General features: G+C 65.8%; 1 protein-coding gene across 8 annotated transcripts in view; it reads right to left on the bottom strand.

Annotated features, from left to right (window-relative positions):
- Nucleotides 1–17,617, bottom strand: part of HSPG2 (heparan sulfate proteoglycan 2) — a 186,844-nt gene extending 169,227 nt beyond the window's left edge. For all 8 annotated transcript variants that reach the window (XM_074975578.1, XM_074975582.1, XM_074975576.1 and 5 more), the window contains exon 1: nt 17,435–17,617. In XM_074975578.1, the coding sequence (XP_074831679.1) occupies nt 17,435–17,482 (48 nt within the window). In that variant the 5' untranslated portion in view covers nt 17,483–17,617. The remainder of the gene's footprint in view (nt 1–17,434) is intronic.
- Nucleotides 17,618–18,054: the final 437 nt, after the last annotated feature.

Raw genomic sequence — 18,054 nt, forward strand, 5'->3', positions numbered from 1 at the left:
GGACGCTCCCTTCCCACTCACGCTGCACCGGCATGTTACGCCTCGGGAGCGAGCTCCCCGCAGCCAGGGCTGTTATCCCAGCGGAACCCTGGGAGGCTTTACAGTCACGACCACTGGCCAATGGATTGCCAATAGCTGGAACAAACTGGAGGAAACCAACCAGGCTGCCACCAGGGCTCAGCCCTGTAGCCAGACTTCCAGCACAGGGCAGGCGCCCGTCTCACCGAATCCAGGAGTCCAGCCACAAACCCCTCTCCGCGGCCTGGCTCTGGGATCCCCGTCAGGGCACGGGAAGAGCAGGTTTCAGGAGAGGAGACGGCCTTTTCTGCGGTCTCTTCATGACAGGCCTCACTGTGCGCTGAGCTGCCGCCGGAGCTGCCAGCCCCAGGATAGACAGGGCTCAGGCCAGCAGGTTGAGCTCCGGGCTCTGATTGCTCTAACGAGCGTCAGTTCCCCTCTTGGCAACGGGCACAGCTCCTTCCCCCACCCGCCCACCGCAGCTGTGTCAGCACCCCGCACCCAGGCGTCTCCAGGGGGGTCAGTGCCTGAGGGCTGGGGGTGGGTTGCTGTGCACCCCAGAGGGCCACAGCCAGTGTTCCCTGTAAGCTGAGTGCTTGGGCGGCCGGCCAAGAGATTCAGGAGCTGCCGGCTGATTGGCTGAGCACCTGCAGTGGGCAGCAGGTGGTTCTGTTGGTGGTGCACCTCACATGACAGCGCACAGAACAGTGGTTATTCCACCACGGATGGAAAAACTTGGAGGGACCCCTGGCTGCGGCGCCTCTGCCACCTGCACTGCTCGCCACTGCCCCGGCTGCGGCGCCTCTGCCCCCTGCACTGCTCGCCACTGCCCCGGCTGCGGCGCCTCTGCCCCCTGCACCGCTCGCCACTGCCCTGGCTGCGGCGCCTCTGCCCCCTGCACTGCTCACCACTGCCCCGGCTGCGGCGCCTCTGCCCCCTGCACTGCTCGCCACTGCCCTGCTCGCCACTGCCCTGGCTGCGGCGCCTCTGCCACCTGCACTGCTCGCCACTGCCCCGGCTGCGGCGCCTCTGCCCCCTGCCCTGCTCGCCACTGCCCTGGCTGCAGCGCCTCTGCCCCCTGCACTGCTCTCCACTGCCCTGGCTGCGGCGCCTCTGCCCCCTGCCCTGCTCGCCACTGCCCTGGCTGCAGCGCCTCTGCCCCCTGCACTGCTCTCCACTGCCCTGGCTGCGGCGCCTCTGCCCCCTGCACTGCTCGCCACTGCCCTGGCTGCAGCGCCTCTGCCCCCTGCACTGCTCTCCACTGCCCTGGCTGCGGCGCCTCTGCCCCCTGCACTGCTCTCCACTGCCCTGGCTGCGGCGCCTCTGCCACCTGCACTGCTCTCCACTGCCCTGGCTGCGGCGCCTCTGCCACCTGCACTGCTCGCCACTGCCCTGGCTGCAGCGCCTCTGCCCCCTGCACTGCTCGCCACTGCCCTGGCTGCGGCGCCTCTGCCCCCTGCACTGCTCGCCACTGCCCTGGCTGCAGCGCCTCTGCCCCCTGCACTGCTCTCCACTGCCCTGGCTGCGGCGCCTCTGCCACCTGCACTGCTCGCCACTGCCCTGGCTGCGGCGCCTCTGCCCCCTGCACCGCTCTCCACTGCCCTGGCTGCGGCGCCTCTGCCACCTGCACTGCTCGCCACTGCCCTGGCTGCGGCGCCTCTGCCCCCTGCACCGCTCGCCACTGCCCTGGCTGCGGCGCCTCTGCCACCTGCACTGCTCTCCACTGCCCTGGCTGCGGCGCCTCTGCCCCCTGCACTGCTCGCCACTGCCCCGGCTGCGGCGCCTCTGCCCCCTGCACTGCTCGCCACTGCCCTGGCTGCGGCGCCTCTGCCCCCTGCACTGCTCGCCACTGCCCTGGCTGCAGCGCCTCTGCCCCCTGCACCGCTCGCCACTGCCCTGGCTGCGGCGCCTCTGCCACCTGCACTGCTCTCCACTGCCCTGGCTGCGGCGCCTCTGCCACCTGCACTGCTCGCCACTGCCCTGGCTGCAGCGCCTCTGCCACCTGCACTGCTCGCCACTGCCCTGGCTGCAGCGCCTCTGCCCCCTGCACCGCTCGCCACTGCCCTGGCTGCAGCGCCTCTGCCCCCTGCACTGCTCGCCACTGCCCCGGCTGCGGCGCCTCTGCCCCCTGCACTGCTCGCCACTGCCCTGGCTGCGGCGCCTCTGCCACCTGCACTGCTCGCCACTGCCCTGGCTGCAGCGCCTCTGCCCCCTGCACCGCTCGCCACTGCCCTGGCTGCAGCGCCTCTGCCACCTGCACCGCTCGCCACTGCCCTGGCTGCGGCGCCTCTGCCACCTGCACCGCTCGCCACTGCCCTGGCTGCAGCGCCTCTGCCCCCTGCACTGCTCGCCACTGCCCTGGCTGCGGCGCCTCTGCCACCTGCACTGCTGTCCACTGCCCTGGCTGCGGCGCCTCTGCCCCCTGCACTGCTCTCCACTGCCCTGGCTGCGGCGCCTCTGCCCCCTGCACTGCTCGCCACTGCCCTGGCTGCGGCGCCTCTGCCCACTGCACTGCTGTCCACTGCCCTGGCTGCGGCGCCTCTGCCCCCTGCACTGCTCTCCACTGCCCTGGCTGCAGCGCCTCTGCCCCCTGCACTGCTCTCCACTGCCCTGGCTGCGGCGCCTCTGCCCCCTGCACTGCTCTCCACTGCCGTTCTAAACGCAGTCAATCGACAGGAATAAACCAAGCAGCCTGAGCCCGAGCCCGCTCCAGGCAGCCCAGCCCCGCCCCGCCAGAAATAGCCCTGAGCTTTAATAATAGGACCTCCACCTCGCAGCCGACCAACCCATCCCAGCCACTGCAACCGCTCCCTCATTGTCCTCCAAGGCCAGCGGATTTCAGGCGAGTTAAAGGTGTTTCCTTCCCCGCTTCCGACAGGAGCTTGGCAGCGCTGGGGGGATGGCCCTCGACAGGCACCCCCACACCAGGCAGCTGAGCCCTGCCCTGCTGCTTGTGTGACAGTCAGCAGCTCAGGCTGCTGAGCACCCGGCCAGAGGCACTCAGCACTTCGCAGGAGCAGGCCTCAAGCAGAGGCGGTGCACCGGCCAAGGTGAGCTGGTATCTGCTCCGCTATCGGAAGATGCCAGACTTGGCCCGTTCTCTTGGGCACAGAGCCAGGGCCCAGGGCTTTGCCAAGTGCAGCCAGCAAATACTTGGCACCTTGGTGCCAGAGCTCCGGGGCGGGCACAGTGCCCACTACCCCCCGTCACAACAAACCCTAATCGCCTCTCAGGGGCAAGCGAGGGAAGGGAGGGGAGGCCTGGCTGCAGCGCGGAGCCAGAGACAGCCCAGGCACCACCCAGGGGGAGCAGGAGACACAGTGGGGACCTGCAGCCAGGGCTGAGCAGCTCTGCAGATGGCCGTGGGCTGGGGGCAGCAGTGGGGCTGCTGGTGCCCATGGACCCCCACCCCTGGCAACATGCACCGCCTGGAGAATCACTAAACACATCACTCAGGCTGGGGCACAAGGGGGGTAGAACAAACACTGATGCTATGGGAGAGAAGGGGGACCTGCTCCTCCCGCCCAGCGAACACCCCAACCCCACAGCTGCTGCTGCCGCCACCCGTGTGCGTCCTGAGCGGGCCGGCGAGTGCCTCTGCTGGCCACATCTCACCCAGCACATCTGCTCCCTCGGGTCTTGGCTGCGGGTACCAACGGCCACTGCTCCTTGCCCCGGCAGCACTGCTGAACCAGCCCTGTCCCGGGCAGCTAAGGGCTCGTAAGGCCACAAGGGACCACCGTGAGCACCTGCCCTGAGCCCCTGCACATGGCAAGCTGCAGAACCTCCTCCCCTGCTCCCGCAAAAAGGCCCTAATCTGCGGCTGAGCTAGACAGAGAGTCCACCATTCACTCGAGTCAAACCAGCAAGCCCCACACAACAGGGCAAGGAGGAAAACTGAGCTGGGGCATTCCCCTCCCACCCAGTACTGCTGAGACCTCCGTGCTGTGGGTGAATGAGCTGGAGAGCTTTCTAGCTCCTCCCCAGGGCAGTGCTGCAGGGCCAGGAGGAAGGGACCCTGCAGACAAATGCACATCCAGACTCTCCGGCTACGGGGTTTCCATGGCTCGTTTTTCTCTCCTACAAACTTCTCTTCACAATGAACATCTGCAGCAAGGGAAGGCCGGGGCCCAGCTCCATCACCCAGCGGTTTGCCCACGTCCCCTCCATGCTCCTCAAGCAGCTGTAACCCTCCACCTGGACCCGCCACGCTGCAGCTCATGGCCCAGCAGGCCACCAGTCACGGGCGCTCCCGCTGCCCATGGAGCGACAGCTGCCTCTGCCCTCTTCCCCTGCCAGGCAGGGTGAGGGCTCTTGCTACACCCTCACTTGCTGCCTTTCCAGCCAGAGCACAGAGGATGAACCAGGGCTGTTGCCCTCCACTGCTCGCTGGTTGCCCGGTGGGTTGTGCCCGCTCTGTTCGCCCCCTCTGGAGTGCCTGGCTTGGGCTGCTGCGCTAGACGGCCTCTGGGTCTGACCCAATGTGGCCGTTCCTACATCCTCTGAGCCTCCACTCCTCCTGTGCACGCAGGCCACGAAACCCCGCCGGGGAGCTGGGAACGTACCTCCCCCGACAACTGTCCCTCACTGCTTGGGAAGCAGGTGGAGAACTCTCCCTGCGGTGAAGAGGAGGAAATAAACTCAGCTGTCAGAGCGGGGGCTGAACGGAGCCGGGGACAAGGCCCGGGGCAGTACTGCATTGCTCTGGCTGCAGTTCCCCATGCACTGGGCGCGGGGCGCCACGCCAAGCGCAGACCCTTCACCACACTGCAGACGTACCTGGGCGCAGCCGCACACGGCGCCCCCCTGGGTTGTCCAGACTAGCTTAGTTTTGGCGGTTCTCGTTGCTTCGGAGCTGCCTTTGCGAGCTCCTCGGGCACGGCTGAACCGCTGCCAACCAGCCCAGCCCAGCCCGGCCCAGCCAGCAGCAGGTCCCATCGCAGATTTAGCAACAGCGTCAAGCAGGCGTCTCCCGACATTCTCCAGCCTCTGGCTCTCTCCTACCACCGCCAGCAGCTCATCTCCCAGCTGCCCCCGCCAGCAGAGCGGCCGCCATCCGAGCCGGGCTGCTAGCAGCAGCACCGACAACCCCTGAGCAGCACCGGCGCCTGGTGTGCTTTGCAGCAGAGGGACGGCCCCCTGCACTCTGCGCTGCGCTGCCGAATGGGGCTATGCCGCCTTCCTTCAGCCCTAGCACAGAACGGCCTTTCACAGCAGCAAGGCTGGGCCTCGGCCTCCTCTCCAACCAGCACCGAGCTCAGCTGCAGCCTGCCAGCCCTCTGCAGACACCCACAGGGCAGGCCTACCGCGCCCCAGCCTGGCCCACGCTGCACATAGCTTTCTAAGGGGCCAAGTCTCCCAAGGGCCCCAGGAGCAGGCTTTGCTTTGCAGCCCAGTTCCCTCGACAGGCCCCTTCCGGCCCAGCTGGCCTGGGCAGGGAGAGAAGAGCTGTTCGGCAGAAGGGCCTGGATGAGGCCCAAGGATGGGAATCAGGACTCCTGGGTAACCTCCCCAGATCAGGGACCCACCTGCTGCGCAACCCTGGGTCCCAGCTTCCCAGCCGGTGCAGACCCTGGCTGAGGGGTGCCAGCAAGGGCAGGGCTGTGTGAGCAGTAGAGGGGGACACAGAAGCTGGGCGCCTGGCCACGCTATCCAGCTGGGCTGGCCGCTCCCCCGAGGTGTGAGTCAGGTCCTGACACCAGGCCAGGGCTGGGTCCGAGGCAGGTGCGAGGCCAGAGTCAGGCACAGAGCGAATGCGGGCTGGAGCCACACGCCAGGCTGCTCAAGCCGTGCGCAGCCCACGTGAAAAGGGCACAGACGGGGGAGCCATCCTCTGCCCTGGCCAGCAAGGATAGGGGCCCTCCTGCGGCTTCAGAGACGGGGGGGGTGGAGCAAAGGGAAACCAGCCTGGAGGGAGCCCCGGCCCATGGACTCACACCACTGACTGCAGCTGGGGGGCTGACAGGCCAAGGCGCCGGGAGCCTCTCCCCAGCCCATCTCCCCAGGGCCACGCCAGGCCCAGCCTCACGGCTCCCCAGCCCAGGGCACCCGGCCTCTGGGGTAACAGGTGGTGCCCTCCCCACTCCCCCCCGCCACATCTTGAGCCGCTCTCTGCCCTGCAGCACCGACGCTGCTGGGCCCAGGGAAAAGCTACCCAGGCAGGGCCCTTGGCACTGGGCCACAGCCAGCTGGGGAGGTGCCACCCAGCACCCCACGCCAGCAGCTCCCCTGCCACTGGGCCCCCCGCAGGGCAGCGCCGAGACCAGGAGCTGGGAGCAGGACTCAGTGCCCCCAACCCCACGGCAGCTCAGAGCCCGCAGGCCAGGATTCCCAGCGCCAGGCCGGGCTCTGGCCCCAGGAGGACTCGGAGGTTTGCCCCTCGCCCAGCTCCAGCACCCCCAGGGCACGGCTACTCTCTGCCTCAGCCTCACCCCCCGCTTAGCACATTCCTCCCAGAGCAACATCACCCAATTTATCCACAGCTCCTTCTCTGCCCGCTCAGAATAGCAGCCGCTGCAGGGGAGGGAGGGAAAGCCCCAAACACGACCAGAACAGACAGACCGACCAGCACCAGGCGCCCGGCAGGGAAGGGGCTCGCGCCACACACTGGCCAGCCCACAACAGAGCACCACAGCCGCCCCAGGGCCTGATCCTGCTCACCCTGCGTCAGCGCCAAAGCCCCCTGGAGTTCCACACAAGCTGGATTGGACCTTTGATTTAAACTCTCCAGGGCGGGTAGAAGCCAGAAGTCCTGGCTCCCAGCCCGCTGCTCCAGAGGGCACAGGCAGGCTCAGCTCCCAGGGCTGGGACAAGAACCCGGCGCCTCCGACTCCCGGGCCCCGCCCCAGACGCCTGAGCAGCACCCGGTGCCCCAGAAAACCAGGCCAGGCTCTCAACGGACACAGGGCCCTACCAGGGTCAGATCTGACCCACAGACAGCGGGCGGGGACCAGGCTGGTCCCTTACAGCCCAGCCCCAAGGCCAGCGCCTGTGCCTCAGCTGCCGCAAGCTGCCCTCTGGCTGGGACAGCGAGGGGTGGCGGGGCCTGGGGCGGAGGGGGCTGGCTCTGCTCTGCAGAGGTGTCTGGTTGGGTGACCCAGGGGCCCTGGCATCCTGCTGGCTGCCAACTCCCCCACCCCAAACTGACCTGAAGGGTTAGTCAGGCTCCCCTAGCCCTGCTCAGCCTGACTGGGCGTGAAGCCAGCAGGTCTCTGACCCCTCTGGGGACTGTGCTCCCCTCTAGCGCCCAACTGTCTCCCGCAAGCCAGGGGGCACCTGCCCCGCCAGTCCCTCAGAGCAGGCTGGGGCTTGGGGCAAGCGGCCCATGTGCGCAGGGGTCAGGCAGATGGGCTGCACAATGACCAGGGCCCTGTGGGCTTAGACTCACCAAGAGCGCTGGGAAGAACTGCTCCAGGGCAAGGGCACAGGGCAGCGCTCAAGCTGTGCCAGGTGCTGGCCACAAGCTGCAGAGAGAAGAGGACCAGAGACCAGCTGGCAATGTGGTGATGGGGAACAGGCCCAGCCTGGTAATCCCCGGGCCCTGGAAGGAAATGCCCACGCAGAGAGGGGCAAAAGGAGTTAAAGCTGTGACCAGGAACATGGCCCAGCAGAGTACGAGGCTCCTGCCTGGACTCCAACAACAGGCACCAGACACCCATTGCCAGCATCCATCCCCCACCTCCAAGGCCTGCTGGAGCAGACAGCTGGGAAGCAGGACTCCTGGGTTCTCTTCCCAGCTGTGGCACTAGGGGTGAGAGCATGGGACTGAGTGCCAGGACTCCAGGGTTCTCATCCCAGCAGAAAGGGTGGGGTTGGCCCTCTCGCTGAGTGAGGGGATGCTGAGCAGTGCCCCCTGTCAGCTGGGTGCTTGTGCAGCCACTCAGGTGAGAGTCAGGTGCCGCCAGCTGATTAGCAGAGCGTCCCCAGCCAGGCTTTGTTTCTGCTGGTGGTGCACAAGCCGGCGCACACACAATAATTATTCTGCACACAGCTGGATGTGATTAGCAGGAAGGCTGGTCCTGGGGCAGGCAGGTATCACCCCCACATCCTTCCAGGTTTTCTTTGGAGCAGATGGTAGATAGCTCCCTGGCCTTGGTGGTTCTGAGCCACGGGGAGGTGTGTGCAGAGCTCAGCTGAGGCCTCACAAACTTACCACACCCCACAGGCTGCAGCTGCTGTTGCTTCTCTCACAAACCAGCTGCAGATTCATCAACCTTCGCCAAGGGCCTCTCCCGAGTGCCACCTTGCCAGGGAGGGAGGAGGAACAGCCAGCTGTGAAACCCCACAGCCGCCCGCCCGGGTATCAGAAACAACGTCTAAGCAAGGGCAGACGGGAGGAAAGAGAAGGCGGGGAGGACCGAGCCCAGCTCTGGGGAGCGCTCCATGCAGCCCCAAGCCCTGGGCGTGCCTAGCCACAGGCATCCCTCATCCCAGCCCACACCCCGTGTGCCGCCTCGGCAGGGTTCGATCTCCACAGTGGGTGGTTGCAAACAGCGGATTCAGCACACGCACACCAGGGGCCCAGACGCCTTTCCCTGGATCCCAGGCGGCTGAGGCTGGGCCCTGAAGACGTGGAGCCAGCGGCATCACCCGGCTCTGCCCGCCCTACGGCCAGGCCCGGCTGCTCAGAAGTGAGTGCTGGAGGCAGAGCTGGGGCTATTGACGCCGCCGGGCCCCAGGGGCAACGTTGGCGTGTTCTAGCAGCTGCTTTCTGCATCTCAAGGCCTGTAAGGAAATAACAGCCTGATGCACCCCCCCCCGATTTCCTGCACCTGGGGCCAGTTAAATCACAACAACCAGGCAATGGGCCCCCACCAGCCTGCCCAGCAAGTCCTCTCCGCATGGTCCCTGCTTCACTCACAGCCAAGGTGCCAGACCCCAGCCCAACCGTCCGCTCACCTTGCCCCTCCACGGCTGGCCAGCAGGAAGTGCTGCCGAGGGGCAGGTATCTCGACCCCCACCCCAGGGATCCTGGGATCAAAGCCCATTTGATGGGAGCCCAGGGACCCCCCGGGTGCTCGGGCGCTCAGCTCAGCCAAGCCGCTTGCCTTTGGTGGCGCAGGGCCAGGCAGGCAGGGTCCTGGGTCAGAGACGGCAGAAAATGGCACTTGGCTGGGACATCAGACCCCGAGTGGGGCCCCCACCGCCCTTCCCATCTGCCCTTCACCCGAGAGAGGGCACACGGAGCCCGCAGCAGGACTAATACCCACAGCTCACGCATGTACCACCACTGTGCCCTGGGCCAGGCCGAGCCAGCGAAGCCACTGCTGGCCCTGCACTGCCAACCAGCCCACGCACAGGCCCTGGAGCCTGGTACCCCCCCGACCCCTGCGGTAGCTGCACATCACAGCAATCAGATGGTAAACGCCAGACGCCTCTGGCCAGCCCCGCCACTGGGCTCAGATGGCTCCCGTGCAGCAAGACAGCCCCTGCGATCCAGCCTCCACTCCCCGCCCCCGAATTCCTCCCCGCCTGTCCCACAAGCAGCTGCTGGGACACGAGCGCAGGGGCAATGGGCATTCAGCCCCCGTCACAGCTGCAGATTCCACACCAGCATTCCTCAGCCCTGCACAGGCTGTGTCGGTCCCCAGCAAAAGCCCCTGGAGCCCCACTGCCTGCTCCACCAGCTGTCCACTCTCCTGTCCCACAGCAAACAGCCCCTGCCCCACACATTCCACCCCAGATCTTTCTCCGTCCCCCAGCCAAGGGAGCAGCGTGGCAGGGTAACCCCTACCTAAGCTAGGGAGAGAGGTAGACACATTGGAGGGCAGAGAGAGGATCCAGAGGGACCTGGATAAATTGGAGGGCTGGGCCAAAAGAAATCTGATGCGGTTCAACAAGGAGAAGTGTAGAGTCCTGCACCTGGGGCAGAAGAATCCCAAGCATTGTTACAGGCTGGGGACCGACTGGCTCAGCAGCAGCACAGCGGAAAGGGACCTAGGGGTTATGGTGGATGAAAGGCTGGATATGAGAAACAGTGTGCCCTTGTAGCCAAGAAGGCTAACTGCATACTGGGGTGCATTAGGAGGAGCATTTCCAGCAGATCTAGAGAAGTTATTATTCCCCTCTGCTCAGCACTGGTGAGGCCACATCTGGAGTATTGCATCACATCCGTTCTGGGCCCCCCAGTATAAAAAGGATGTGGACACATTGGAGCGGGTTCAGCAGAGGGCAATGAAAATGATTAAGGTGCTGGAGCACATGACCTGTGAGGAGAGGCTGAGGGATTTGGGCTTGTTTAGTTTACAGAAGAGAAGACTGAGGGGCAATTAGATAGCAGCTTTCAACTTCCTGAAGTGGGGCTCTAAACAGGATGGAGAGAGGCTGTTCTCAGTGGTGACAGACAGCAGAACAAGGAGCAATGGTCTGCAGTTACAGAGGGGGAGATGTAGGTTGGATATTAGGAAAAACTATTTCCCCAGGAGGGAGGTGAAGCACTGGAATGTGTTGCCTAGAGAGGTGGTGGAATCTCCATCCCTAGAGGTTTTTAAGTCCCGGCTTGACAAAGTCCTGGCTGGGATGATTTAGTTGGGGCTGGTCCTGCTTTCAGCGGGGGCTGGACTCGATGACCGGCCGAGGTCCCCTCCAGCCCTGGGATTCTAACCCCTTCCCGCATGGGGCGTGATGGGGGGCGGCTCACCCAGGGGAGGGGGCTGGGATGAAATGCTCTTCACAGCCGCCTGCAGCCCACAGGAATGTCCTCAGGCCAGCCCGCAAGGCTGCAGGGGCGGCCACTGAGGGCAGCGGTGCATGCCTGGGAGCCTCAGCTCAACCTTCTAGCCCACAGCGTCCCTGCCCCCGACTCCCACGGGCACCAGCCCCCCAACCCCCACTCCCACAGGCATCAGCCCCCCTGCAGCACTCCAGGGCTTCCACAGCAACAGGGACTCTGGCCTCAGCCCCCCAGCCCTGCAGGGGGCACCTCCTCCATCACAGCACAGTGACTTGCACCCCAACCTGGGAGAACTGCTACATGTTGCAGCCCAGGGGCTGCCCCTGCAAACAGGGTCTCCTGGCAGGGAGATGTCAATGTATGGGGGCCAGGTAGGTGGTCCCCCCCCAACACTGTCACCAAGTGGAGCACATGGGCTGCCCACAGGGACACATCCCCTCCCCGGCACAGCTCGGTGCAGGGCCCGAGGGGAACTACTCCTCTGCAGGGGGGGCATTCACATGGGGGGGACCCAGCACAGGGCCTGATCCTGACCTTGCTAGTGCTTAGGCGCTGGGGTCCGTTGCCCTCAGATCCCTCTGGGCCAAAGGGCTACTGCCCAGCTCCCCCTGCAGCCAGGGCCCTCAGGCCAGGCGGGGGCAGCGTGAGGGGGTTGGCCCTCCGCCTAGCACCGCTTGCCAAGTGTCCACTGGGAGCCAGCACATACCACCTGGCCTTGTGCCGGAGAACCGCCCACGGCCCAGGCACCCTTCAACGTGGGCTCTCGTGTCGGGCTGCAGTCCCGGGCCACGGGGTTATGCCCTGCCAGCAGCAGGGGCATCCCTGTGCCAGGGTCACCATGAACAGCTCCTGGAGTCACGGGAAGAGCCGAGAATCTCGCTCTGCTCTCACTGCAAGCCCACACTCGGCAGGACACGCGCCGGGAGGGAGCGCTGAGGCACACACGGCAAACGCAAGGCTTCTCGTTTCTCCTCTATGTTACACGTCTCACCGTTTTTAAGCTTGTCACCAGATTTGCGACTGTGAATGCCCTGTGGGAAGGCACAGCACATCCCCACCCACCAGAGCCTGCCCCATGCCAGCCAGGGCCTGGTGCCAGGCATGGGTGGCCCGTGGTTGTTTTCCTGCCGTGGGCGGTGTTCCTCTTGCTGGGCAGGAGGCTTGGGGGATGCTGATACGCAGGGGCCTGGCTGATTGGCACACCCCGAAGGGCGCCAGTGGGCATCCCACACCCACAGATTCCCCACAGAGGCCGAGGGAGCTGGGCGCTTTGCTTCCCACCCAGCAGAGCCAGAGCTCTGCAGGGCTCCAAGGTGCTGCTGGCACAGAAGCACTCACCTGCAAGGGACGAGGGCAGGCGCAAAGGCGCATGCTGGGAGGGGAGCTGGGTACGAGGACAACGCTGCTGCTAGGAGCCAGCCTTGGCTCACACCCTCAAACACCTGGAGCCTATAACAGGCCGTCTCGCTGCACCCTCCCCTTGCAACGTCAGCAGCATGACATCACCGCCCCGGCCATGACATCACTGCCCCGGCCATGACATCACCGTCTCCAGCTCCCCCATTGCCCCCCGCAGCTCTGCCCAGGGAAGTCTCCATGCTGTGGTGGGGCAGAGCAACTGAGTCACTCATCCCTAGCAGCAGGGAGCCCAGAGCCAGGCGCACCCCCGCGGGATTCACTGCTGGCTTTTCCACTGCACGTCTGACACTCAGAGCCAGCCCTGTCTCACCCGGCTCCTCAAAGCAGCAATTCACAAGCGAGGAGACGCTCCCACAACCTGCCTCATTTGGAAAACATCTTGGCTCCAACAGCCCAAGTTCCAGGCATATTTCTCAGCCACTGTCAGCTCCAATTTGGTCCAGGCACCCTGGGTCTGTGGTGCACAGGAGTATGGGAGCAAGACACAGGCAGCGGGGGCGGCGGGAGCCCAGCTGAAAAGAGCCATTCGCGCACCTCCCAGACGCCCTGCCACTTGGCAAACAACAGGGACATGCTGTGGGCAGCTCCTCCCCTCCCCAGCCCCACCCCACCAACACCTCGGCTCCCTGCCCCTTCCCCCCAGTGGGGCAGCCCCATCTGCCACCAGAGGAGCCCACCAGTGCCTAGTGCTGGGCACCAAGCTGCATGCCAGGCCCCCCAGCACAGGCATGATTCCTGCTGGAGTCTGTGGGAGGACAGCCAGCTCTGGAGCAGGGACTGGTCATGGCGGCTAGAAGGGCACTTCCAATGCCTGGTTTAAAACCAAGCAAGCGGGAGCCCAGCTCAGAGTCAGTCGTCATCCCCCCGGCCCCCGGGGGCACATCCTGTACTGCTCCACAGAGCCCCTGTGGTCACTCTGGGGACCGCACACAGCCACCGCTGACAGGGCAGCACTTCCGCTGCCTCGAGCAGAGCCTGGGGGGCCGTAAATGTCTCTGGGGATGGCGGTGTCCTTGGGAGATGCCTGGTGGGAATGAGATCCCGGCTCCCCCAGCCTCCCTCTTCCCAGGGGGACTTTACCCCCTCCTGACACTGGGGGGGATTAGTGGTGGGTAGCCAGCTGGAGGCCTGGCCCCAGCGCATCTCCTAGCACAGGTGTCTCTGTGCCACAGGGCTCTGGCTCCGTAACTAGGGGCACGTCTACACCATCAACGCCAGTTCACCTGCCTTCGGCTGACTTACAACCAACGCCCCACACCACCTTCCGCCCGTGGGGCACGTCCATGCCAGGAGCACCCCCTTAAGGGACAGGGGACTGAGAGCACAGGCTCTCAGATCCCGGCCAAGACCCTGGCTGTCCCAGCAGGAACCCAGCATCTCTGCTGGGAGCCTGGCAGCCCCTCGGTCAGGCTCCAGTAAGGGATCTCCCTCCCAGGAACCCAGCGGCTCCCAGGTGCTCAGGCCCCTGCCTGGAGCATGCCAGCTGCCCAGGCCCAGGGCTCCCACTCTGCACAGCCTGGGCTCTGGGAAGCTGCCCTGCTCAGGGAGGAGCCTGGGTTTCTTGTCAATTTCAGGCTCTGGGCAGAGCTGTGAAACTGACAAGACTGGCAGCCAACAGCCAGGGTAAGTAAGCTGCAGTGGCTAGGCAGACACTGAGTCACCCTAACAACCCCACATAAGCCTGTTCGCCTCAGCCAGAGAGGCGCAGTTCTGCTGTCGGTACAGGACTGCTCTCAGTGGTGGCAGCACAGTGAGACAGGCCCCAGAGTCCTTCTGCTGCCCCGACAGCCATTTCCACTCTGCAGGGCTCCACTCACTGCAGCTCAAGGATGGCTTTCCTGGCTCTGCCATCCCACAGCTCTGCAGCTCTCCAAAAGGACAGCTGCCCCCTGCACTGTGAACCTGGGTGTAAGACAGCCAGAGAGCTGGAGAGGACAGGCATGTGGGCCTGTCCTGGTCTCCAGGAGGGCTCTGCGGTGACAGCTCAGGAGAGATCCCCCAGGGAAGGGGCTGTATGGATGGAGGCAGGAAAATACAGGGTGGTTTCCACCTGAGCAAAGGTCTGAACTCTCCAGGCAGGGACCGCATGCAGCTCAGAGCCCTCCTGGGGGCAGCTCCCCTGCAATAGTCTAGGCAGAGATTAGAGGCGATTCCACCAACCCACATTTCCCAGGGAATGTCTGGTCCCAGCTGAGGGCAACAACTCAGCACTACCCCCCGACAGCTGAGCCGTGGCCTCCAGCTGCAGCCCCTTCCCATGAAGGTCCCAGGGGCAGAGTGACTGGCGTGCCCTGGGCACGGAGAGATTCCTGTATTGTATAAATACTACAGTGGAGTCACCCAATCCCTATTCTATTTAGAGCTGTATTTTCAATCCTGCCTCCCACTCCCCCCAGCCACCCCACCCCATCTCCAGGGCCAGGCCCCTCCCTCAGAGCAGATCACACCTCCTGCAGACCCTCAACTTCGAGAACAAGCCTGGGCACGTGTGGGAGCAAATAGCTGCCCGTCCCATGACCCTCTCCCATTCAGCAGCTCAGAGAACGTGGTCCCTTGGCTAATGGTGGCCATGTGCCCTAGTCCTACACCAGCTGTGCAGAGCCCTCCCTGGTTCTCCTTGCAGCCCCAGCACACACAGCCCCTGGGATCCCTCCCCTTTGGCCCCCAGCATCCCTGCACAGCCCAACATCTGCCTCCAGAGCCCCAGGAAGTGCACCCCCCTCCTGCCCAAGGCCCATACACGGGGATGCTGGCTGCTGCTTAAGGGTAGGGCCAGCCCAACAGGGTCTGGAAAGCAGGACACCTGGGTTCTATTTAAAGCTCTGTCACTGTCTGGCCCATGCCCTGCCCTCTCTCCGCCTCACCTTCCCCATCTGTGCAATGGAGTTTCCTGGGGCAGGCTGGGAGCGTGCAATGGAGCATGTGTTGGAGAGCGCCAGATGGGGTAAGGTGTCCTCTCCTTCTGGGTCAGCCCCAGGTAGCAGAGGCCGGGTGGGAGCAGCTCCCAGCGGGGGGGAAGCCAGGCTGCAGCCAGGCTCCACTGCCCTAGGTTGGGGGAGGTCACAGACAGGGGGCCTCCCAACAGAGTGCAGCCACCTTCCTGCTACCCAGCATGCACTACGCCCCCTCGGTCTCTTGTGCCAGTGCCCCCAGGGACACGCGGAGCCAGGCTGCCTCGGGTACCACGCCCAATGCCTGGCCAGAGCTGCAGCACAAGCCAAAAGCACCCGCAGGCCCCCAGATGGGCACGCCCCATGCCTGAGAGGGTCAAGCAGAAGGAAGGGGCTCCTAACAAGGCTGAGGAGTCTCTCAAGCTGCCTGCGTTTTCTCAGTGCCTGTGGATCTCAGACACAAAGCTGGCCATTGTTAGCCAGGCAGCCCAGTGCAAGGACCATGTGGGCGGACAGTGGGCAGGAGAGGCCGTGTAACAGCCTCCAAAGCCCCCATGGGTCTCCTGCACTGAAAATTGCCAAGTGGGGCCCACAACTGCGACAGCTGAGGCCTGTGGGACATCAGCACACCTGGGACAAGTCCAGGGCTGGGACAGGTCAGGATTGAACAGCATTAGGAATACCAAATGGGTGCAGTGTCCACCCAGCTCCACACCCAGCAGTGTCCAGAGGGCGCAGTGCTTACCCAGCCCCACACCCAGCAGTGCCCAGTGGGCGCAGTGCTTTCCCAGCCTCACACCCAGCAGTGCCCACAGAGCGCAGTGCTTACCCAGCCTCACACCCAGCAGCGCCCACAGAGCGCAGTGCTTACCCAGCCTCACACCCAGCAGCGCCCAGTGGGCGCAGTGCTTACCCAGCCTCACACCCGGCAGTGCCCACAGAGCGCAGTGCTTACCCAGCCCCACACCCAGCAGTGCCCAGTGGGCGCAGTGCTTTCCCAGCCTCACACCCAGCAGTGCCCAGTGAGCGCAGTGCTTACCCGGCCCCACACCCAGCAGTGCCCAGTGGGTGCAGTGCTTTCCCAGCCTCACACCCAGCAGTGCCCAGTGGGCGCAGTGCTTACCCAGCCTCACACCCAGCAGCGCCCAGTGGGCGCAGTGTTTACCCAGCCTCACACCCGGCAGCGCCCAGTGGGCGCAGTGCTTACCCAGCCTCACACCCGGCAGTGCCCACAGAGCGCAGTGCTTACCCAGCCTCACACCCAGCAGTGCCCAGTGGGCGCAGTGCTTTCCCAGCCTCACACCCAGCAGTGCCCAGTGAGCGCAGTGCTTACCCGGCCCCACACCCAGCAGTGCCCAGTGGGCGCAGTGCTTTCCCAGCCTCACACCCAGCAGTGCCCAGTGGGTGCAGTGCTTACCCAGCCTCACACCCAGCAGCGCCCAGTGGGCGCAGTGCTTACCCAGCCTCACACCCGGCAGTGCCCACGGAGTGCAGTGCTTACCCGGCTTCACACCCAGCAGTGCCCAAGGAGCGCAGTGCTTACCCGGCCCCACACCCAGCAGTGCTCAGTGAGCACAGTGCTTACCCAGCCCCACACCCAGCAGTGCCCAGTGGGTGCAGTGTTTACCCAGCCCCACACCCAGCAGCGTGCAGTGGGTGCAGTGTTTACCCAGCAGCGTGCAGTGGGTGCAGTGCTTACCCAGCCCCAAACCAGGCAGTGACCAGGGGAGCACAGCTTACCCAGCCCCACACCCAGCAGCACACAGTGGGCGCACTGTTTACCCAGCCCCACATCCAGCAGTGCCCAGTGGATGCAGTGCCCACCCAGCCGCACACCCGGGCAGTACCCAGTACTTCCCCAGCCCCACGCCCGGCAGTGCCCACTGGGCGCAGTGCCCACCCAGCCCCACGCCCGGCAGTGCCACTGGGCGCAGTGCCCGGGGTACCAGAGGACAACACGAGGAGCTGGCTTTTACCAAAGGGACAAAATTACTCCCGGCAACTTCCCCGCACCCGGCCCCTCACACACGCAGCGACACCCAGGGCCCCTTCCGCCGCCAGGCAGCGCCTTTCCCCCCCCCACCCCGCACTGCCCCGGCCGGGACGCGGGACCCGCTGCCCCCGGGCGAACCCAGCGCGCTCGGAGCTCGCCCGGGGGCGGCCGCTCCTGCTGGCCCGGAGCATTTAGGCGCTGCCAGGCGGAGGCAGCCGCGGCCCCGAGCCATGTGCGCACAGGAGTCCCGCCCCGCCTCGCCCTGCCCGCCCGGCGCCTCGGGGCTGCCGCTGGACACCGGGGCGGCGCCGGGACCAGGGGCGCTACGCGGCGGGCGCCACGTCCTGCCGCCCGTGGGGCGCCCAGCCCAGCCCGGCCCGGCCCGGCCCGGCCCGGCCCCGGGGCGCAGCCGCTCCCCCCAGCCCGGGGCCCGGGACTCACCCGCAGGAGCGCGGCGAGCAGCAGCAGCAGCGCGGCCCGCGCCCCCATGGCCGTCGGGGAGCGCAGCGCAGCCCGCCCGGATCGGTCCCGCCCGGCCCTTTGTCTGCCTCGGCCGCGGGCCGCCCGCTCCGGCCACAGGCAACTTCTGCTGCGCCCTGCCCCGTCCCGCGGCGCTGCGCTGCTCTGCGCTGCGCTCCCAGCTCCGCTCCCCCCTGCCGGCTGCCGGCCGATCCCGGCCTGGATCCGCCCGGAAGGGAGCGGGGCGGTGCGGGGCGGCGCGGCGGTGGGGGCCGCCAAGGGGGCGCGTCCTGCGCGGGGCAGGCACCGAGGCACCGGGCGGAGTTCGCCGCGGCAGCCGGGGTCCCCCCGCCCTGCCCTCAGCTACCCGGGGCCCTGCCTGCGGAACCCGCCCACCGGCTGGGCCCCCGGAAGGGCTCGACCCTCGGGGAGAGCCAGGCCCGTGTCAGGGTTCCCATCTCTGGCCAGCGGATCTCCCTCCTGTCGGTGCTGGTTCTGCAACACCCAGCTCCAGGAGTCCTGGGACTCGGGAAGCCCTAAGTGAGTCTGTCCCTCGCCCTGCTGGGACCCAGGGAAAGCCACAGAGGCAAAGATCCCCCACC

The sequence above is a fragment of the Carettochelys insculpta genome, chromosome 23 (assembly GCF_033958435.1).
Source record: "Carettochelys insculpta isolate YL-2023 chromosome 23, ASM3395843v1, whole genome shotgun sequence".
Taxonomy (NCBI): domain Eukaryota; kingdom Metazoa; phylum Chordata; order Testudines; family Carettochelyidae; genus Carettochelys; species Carettochelys insculpta.